Source organism: Vanessa atalanta, chromosome 20 (genome assembly GCF_905147765.1).
Source record: "Vanessa atalanta chromosome 20, ilVanAtal1.2, whole genome shotgun sequence".
Classification (NCBI taxonomy): Eukaryota; Metazoa; Arthropoda; class Insecta; order Lepidoptera; family Nymphalidae; genus Vanessa; species Vanessa atalanta.
The window spans coordinates 2,599,006-2,606,078 of record NC_061890.1 but is presented as its reverse complement, the minus strand read 5'-3'; the positions used below and the strand labels follow the sequence as shown (position 1 = coordinate 2,606,078).

Here is a 7,073-nt window from a genome sequence, read left to right as displayed (position 1 = left end):
GCCTTTATCCGAAGGACACCTCTTCATATCTATTCATGTTATTTCTGCTCGCATTTGATCACGAGACATTGTTTCCAATGTCCCTATTCCGAGTGCCTTCAGTGCATTCTCCCAAAATACAATTTCTTCGAATTTGCATGTATATTGGATCACCGGAATCGCGATTACGTAGAAGAATAAGGCGCTTGGATATTTGCTATCAAAATGTCGTTATTATTATTGATAAGATATCACTAGGATAAGTAGAGGGGTAGCGTCAAGCAATCTAAATTGATTCCATCATTTTCCATTTTAAATACAATTCAAATACACTGGAAACAGTTCGTTTTATATTTATGTACCGAAATTCAACATCAAGCTTGTACCGTTCTATATGTGATACTGATGTACTTCTTTTATCTGCCTTACTTAACGTTGCATTGCTTTCAGAATTAAGTTTTTGTTACTTTCAAATAACAATTCACGAACAATTGGTTGAAGACCAAAGACTAGGGATTGTTTTACTAGGTTTTGTTATCATTCTGGACCAATGAATGTAGAAAGAAACAAGGGACATGACACCTTTGATCCCATGGTACATGGCTGTGTCAGATTTGGTTTATACTATTACCATTTCTCAATAAAATTTGATTAAATTGGTCGTTATCGTCTCATTGCTGTAAAAAAGCCTGTTCACCTTGTGAGGGAAAGATTCTGTTTAATGTACCAGCTTACATATCTTTTTACATTTATTAATCTTAAAATCAGTTATTTTACTTGAAGTGCTTTCAGACATAACCATCACCATTCCACCAAAACCAAATATGTAAAATTTCATATATATCACTTGTATGGAACTGGTTTAAAAATCAATTTCAATATTTGACCCATACTTACTAACAGATGAAGTCTAATGAAAGCTAAAAATACTGGAGGAGGAGGATTTTGGAACAATAATAAAAACTACCGTTTATTTGAATGCATTTATTATAATTTATTTACAACATACGTCAGAGATATGTCTTCACATGTTTCATAGTCTTGTTTTTTTATCATTAAAATATTATTATTATTATATATCTATCAAACTAGTCTAACACTGTAGCTAAGTAGAAATAAGTATTGGTTTTTAAGTTATAGCTTATTCCAATCACAGAACGAATAAACAAAATTTAAGCTATTAAACAATGAATTGACGGGGTATCATTGGTCGAGATTTTGAATATTGGATATTCATTACGGGTTGGCAAAGTTGCCTTTTTAATGGCAACCTTGATATCAGAACTTTGGAAGTAAAATTAAAACATAACTAGTTAAGTGGAATTGAGTTGAATTATAAATAAATAACTGTTTGTATATAGGAGTGCTATTAGCGAATCATTTGAGATATTCGTTACTTTATTTCGTTGGAATAAGCTTTAATTTCGTACATAGTAACTTAAAATATATCGTTAATGATTAGATTATTTACAATTTAAAAATTATGAAATTAATTTGGTACCAATTTTGAAGTTCATACTAATCTTATGGAGTAAAATCTTAAATGAAGATAATCGTATCTGATCTTTTAACAAACTGCCCAAGTTTCGTTTAATAATTCACCCTGTATGTACATATGTAAATGATTGGCACTTTTGATTTTTATTATGTTGAATATGTTATTAGTGAGTGTCATTAATCGCTTGTGTCATTAATAACTAAGTAGCTCAGTCATCCTAGTTGTTCAACTCGGAATTCGAGATACCTATCTATAAACTTAATCAAACTTCTTTTTTCGACATCATAAAACTTGTCTCAAAACTTACACATGGTATTTACAAAACATGTGTAAAACATCGATTTTTATGACCTTTGACTTTAATTAAAGGCAATGGCGTATACCCAAACATATGAAGGTTTTGAGACAATCTTTAAGATGTCAAAATTAAATGTTTGTACAAGTTTATAGGTGGGTATCTCGAACTGCGAGATGAGATACTTACCTAATTTAGTCTAAGATGACTGGACTAAAGGTTCTTTGAGTGAAACATCTATCGGCACGCCTTGGGAAGACCGAATCGTATTCCGTGACGGTAAACGGTACGACGTTCTTTTATACTTTCATGATTCCTCTCCACGGCCGCAAAATGAGTCTCCCTTACGTTTGCGGGCTTGTGTAACATATACTTAGTTACTATAACCATAGTATATATTAACAAATTTATTTATTGTTTTTTTTTTATCATGAATTATATCAGTTATCATCTATTTCGAAGTTTATCATAATTTGCTATGCGTATTGATGTTGATTTTTTTGTACCCTTCTATCTTTCAAAATAATTACGCAAAAAGGTATACACGTGTTTTATATAAAAGAATCAATGTATGTTCATTGCGTCTATTCTGATTAGCAAAGGTTTATTGATATAGGCCCTTTTAGAACGAGCCTACAGAATTCAAACGTTAATTGACCTTGAGCAGAAGCAAATTCACGCTTGACCGCTTTTATATCAACATATATTTGTAGTTTCAAGCTATCAGATTACTAAAACATGCTTCGTGGTCAATTACATTAGGTCAGTTTGGTAGACTAATTAATTAATTAATTAATGATTAACTGCCGTTAATTTGATCTTCACAAACAGCTTGATTGTTGATTCGGTCGGAATGCTATTTGAGCGTAACGATGTGGTGTACAATTGTAATATGACGCTTCAATTATGTCGGAGTTTATTATTTAATTGATGTTTTTGGAAGTGTAAAACAATGACTGTTGTAGAATTTGATAAGATGATGAATCCAGTCGGGCAAACTTTTAAACTTTTCTTGATGGGTGTAAAGAAAATTATAATATATTGGGTGGAAGACACTCTTAACCCTTCTTCTTATTAGGAAACAATAGTTGTGTATGAATATGTGTCCTTCAGTTTAAATAATGATAATAGAAACGAATTTCGATTGATAAATTTATCAAAATCGTTTATCAAATTCGTTATATGAAATTGTAAAGCGGGTAAAATAGTAATTCAAATATGGAACATATAATCTATTGTTAACACAAAATTATCGTCGGTTAATTTTCCTATATTTTTAGTCATTCGTATATCATATAGAACTAGTCATTGTTACACACAGATTAAGTTAGTTTGAAAGTGTGCTTATGTAAATTATTTTAAAGTCCTTTATAATAAAGAACGACCAAAGATTTTCTGAAACAGTCAATGCGTTTCCAAGTGATAAGAAACGTTAACGAATCTGAAAAATCTCTTAATTATTCATCACTTCTATTACATCAGGACATTATAATATTTCAGATAAACTCGAAACTCACGACTGTACACGAACATAAAATATCTGAATGTGATATGTGACTTTGATAATTATAACATTTATAGGATACACGTATCAAAATGGCGTATCATTTAATTCGGTTATCGATGTTGCTCGAGTGAGATACGAAGTGAATTCGTACAGAATCGCTCTGCAAAGGCTATAAAGCTTAAATTGGATACACTTTTAATGACAATAAAAAATAACCAGTTCTTTTTTATTTGAATGAGTACAATCATCGTTCCAATGGTAAATACGTTGTATTATTTCGAGTTCAGAAAGTTACAACTTACCGTAAATAATCACAAAGTATCCGATAATTCGATGATATATTCGCTTCTCACTCATTACGTATTTATATGACCCTTTAATTGTAAAGTGTACGAACTGTGTTTATTTTGAACCAAAGGTTTTTTACATCTGCAAACTCAGAAACAGTTTATGTCAATGATATTATCAAAACGAAACTCTTGTTTACAATTCGTATTGTTTGAAAGCGCGGCAATACATAAAATACTTTATTTTTATCAACGTGTGAGACTTCAGAATAAAGGAAAAATATATCGGAACAAAATTGTGTTTTAAATCATTTCATTTCATCAGGGATGAAATTTAATAACATTTAGCAATAAATCCTTAACAAATACTTATTATTACATCATACACAATTATACAAACTATCTTATACGAAAATAAAATCAGGATTAGAACAGCAATCGCTCTTTCTATCTGGATTTTCCTTGGCACGTATCCATTTTCCGTGACAGTGTGGTGCCACCAGCGCGTAGAAACGCGTGCTGTGACCACTCACGCCGTGACCACCACACCGCCAGTTGAGGTCGCGTCGGAGAGCTGCTGCTTCACACATCACGCAAACTGTACCACCTGGTAAAATAAACATTATATTATTAGGAATATCGGAATTCCGATTCAACGGAAACACTGCTGGGGAGATTGGGTGGCCACATGGCCTAATGGCTGAAATACGTTGAACTTAACCGAAAATTGTGGATTCGAACCTGGTATGTATTACTAAAATGTTATGTGCTTAATTTGTATGAAGGAAAACATCGTCAGGAAATCTGTACAAGACGTATGCAAATATGCTACTCATGTATCCAACTCATAGAGCTTCGTGGTGGAATAAAGTCCAAGGTTTCTTCATAAAGGAACGGAGAACTTAGACCAGCAGTGGAAATTTTAATATTTATGTCTCAGTTCTTTGTGGTCATGATTTGTAATTAATTTTGATCTAATAATAATTAATATTTAATAACGTCCTTAGTGCATATTATAATGTGAATATCTCGGCTAGGTTTCAAGGTTGCAGATCTTGAGTTCTGGGTTCACAACCAAGACAGAAAGTAAATAGTTGCTATGTTTTTCTGTGAAGAATTTTCCAGTAGCAGTTCGGAATTTGAAAAAGACAGTTTTATTTTTTTAAGTAATAGGTAGGTAAATGGGCCACCTGCTGTGAGGTGTTCACCATCGCCCATAGACGCTTTTAAAAATATCCTATACTTCGACAATACGCCACCAACCTTAGGAACTAAGATTATGTCCCTTGTGAATGTAGTTACACTGGCTCACACACCCTTCAAACCGGAACACAACTATACCAAGAATTTCTGCTTGGCGGAAGATTATCTGATGAGTAGGTGTAACCTACCCAGCCGGGTTTGAACAAAGCCCTACCAAGAAAGACAGGATCCAATGCTTTAAAACGTATATTTAGTTCAATATGCAGACCTATTCGTAAACTAAGCCTTATCTGATTTGTACTAACTCTTTCTTCTACGTCATTTACATAAGCTATTACATAATATCATTTAATGTACCTTCACGTAAGGGCTTGTAATCGGAATCGGTGTGACAGGCTTTAGACACTTTCGTTACTTCAAACTGCACACAATATCTGAAACAAATACATTAAGATTATAAACATATCTGACGGCTTCACTTGCGCTATCTTTTAAATTACGAGATTTTACAGTCGGTCTGGTGAAGCGTCGTATGGTTGGCGGAATGTTGAACGCATTATTGTGGGGTAGTCAACGGCAAGCGCAACCACGTCTGCGACGAATCGCCTTTGTTCCTCGTAATTTTTATATTGTGTAATTGTAATTTCTTACGAAAATAATTAACAAATGGCTTATCCTAATAGAGGAGATTTGCCTGTATATCTAAATATGTCAGAGACGCTCATGAATACAGTCCCTAAAATAGAGCGACACGAAACCCAAGGAACAAGTCGAGCTGATAGAAGGACGTTGGGCGGGCGTATCATGTGACCGGTACTGACAATTAATTGAATAATTATCATTCTATTGACGTATGGACGGAATATAACATTTATAATGAAAAGGGATTGTGCAGTTTTTTTTTTATGATATCGGTAGGTGGACGAGCAAATGGGCCACCTGATGGTAAGTGGTTACCACCGGCCATAGACAATGGCGTTGTGAGAAATATTAACCATTCCTTACATCACCAATGCGCCCCGAACCTTGGGAACTAAAATGTTACGTCCCTTGTGCCTGTAGTTACAGTGGCTCCCTCACCCTTCAAACCGGAACACAACAATAATTAGTACTGCTGTTTGGCGTAGAATATCTGAAGGGTGGGTGGTACCTACCCAGGCGGGCTAGGATAAAGCCCTACCACCAAGTATAATTCTGAGAAAACGGAGAAGATTAATGGTATTATTGTATGAGAGTTCGATTTCTCAAATATCTGCCCGCATAATGTCTTAACGTTATCAATACCGTCCATCCGAGAAACAGATAAGATCTTTATTGCACACAAATATAAAATAACCGAGATCGCTCAGTGGATAGAACACGTGCATCTTAACAGATGATTGCGGGCTCATAACCAAGCAAGCACTGCTGAATTTACATGTACTTAATTTATGTTCGTAATGTATCTGGGGTTCGGCTGTTAAGGAAAACATCATTAGGAAACCTGCATGTGTCAAAATTCAATGAAATTCTGCCACATTTGTATACACCAAATAAAAATAACAAATTACTGTAATTGTTACTGGAACTCGTGTCCGCCCTTTTTCTTTCGAAGTTTCTAGAAAACTGTACACGTATTTTTCTATGGCCTATAAATTGTTAAAGTACGTTTTTTGGTGGAAAAGTATTTCATTTGATTACTCACTCTCTATGTGAATTGGATTCTGGATCGTCGGGGTTTCTCAAGCGCAAGTTCTTTCTGATGTCGACAGTTTCATTCGAATGGCGGCTCACTGACAGACCTCCTGGTAGAATCATCGCTGATTCCTCTATAAAAAAATACATAATGGTTAGTACTGATTCAAAATGTCTGTTAAAAGTTATTAATAAATGATTATTTAGTAAGGCTTATACCCATAATGTATCAAGATTCAAGCTCCAATTAAAATGAAATGTATGTATGTACATTTTAACATTGCATATTTTTTTTATAATATGCCCAATAAAAAACCACCACTCATCGATATTGGCGCTGTAATAAATATTAAGCATTCCTTACATGGCCAATATGCCACCAACCTTGGACACTTAGATGTTGCATCAGTACACTCACCGTTCAAAAAGCAGCACTAGAGTACAAAACGTTGCTGTTAAACGATAGAATATCTGATAAGATCGTCGTATTATAAATATAATAAATATAAATATTTGACAACATCACATCCATTACTCTGATCCCAATGTAAGTAGCTAAAGCACTTGTGTTATGGAAAATCAGAAGTAACGACGGTATCACAAATACCCAGACCCAAGACAACATAGAAA

The 7,073-nt window shown here is 34.0% G+C and overlaps 1 protein-coding gene across 2 annotated transcripts in view; it reads right to left on the bottom strand.

The window, feature by feature from the left end:
- Positions 1-959: 959 nt before the first annotated feature.
- The window catches only part of LOC125072079 (somatomedin-B and thrombospondin type-1 domain-containing protein), a 57,145-nt gene continuing 51,031 nt past the window's right edge, over positions 960-7,073 (bottom strand). Inside the window, exons 3-7 of one of the 2 annotated variants that reach the window (XM_047682588.1) lie at positions 6,454-6,577; positions 5,127-5,203; positions 2,008-4,173; positions 1,958-1,971; positions 960-1,723 (exon numbers count right to left, since the gene is read on the bottom strand). In XM_047682588.1, coding sequence (XP_047538544.1) covers positions 3,971-4,173; positions 5,127-5,203; positions 6,454-6,577 — 404 coding nt within the window. In that variant the 3' untranslated portion in view covers positions 960-1,723; positions 1,958-1,971; positions 2,008-3,970. Of the gene's footprint in view, positions 1,724-1,775; positions 1,972-2,007; positions 4,174-5,126; positions 5,204-6,453; positions 6,578-7,073 lie in introns of those variants that run through there. The other variant, XM_047682587.1, reaches the window with a different exon arrangement.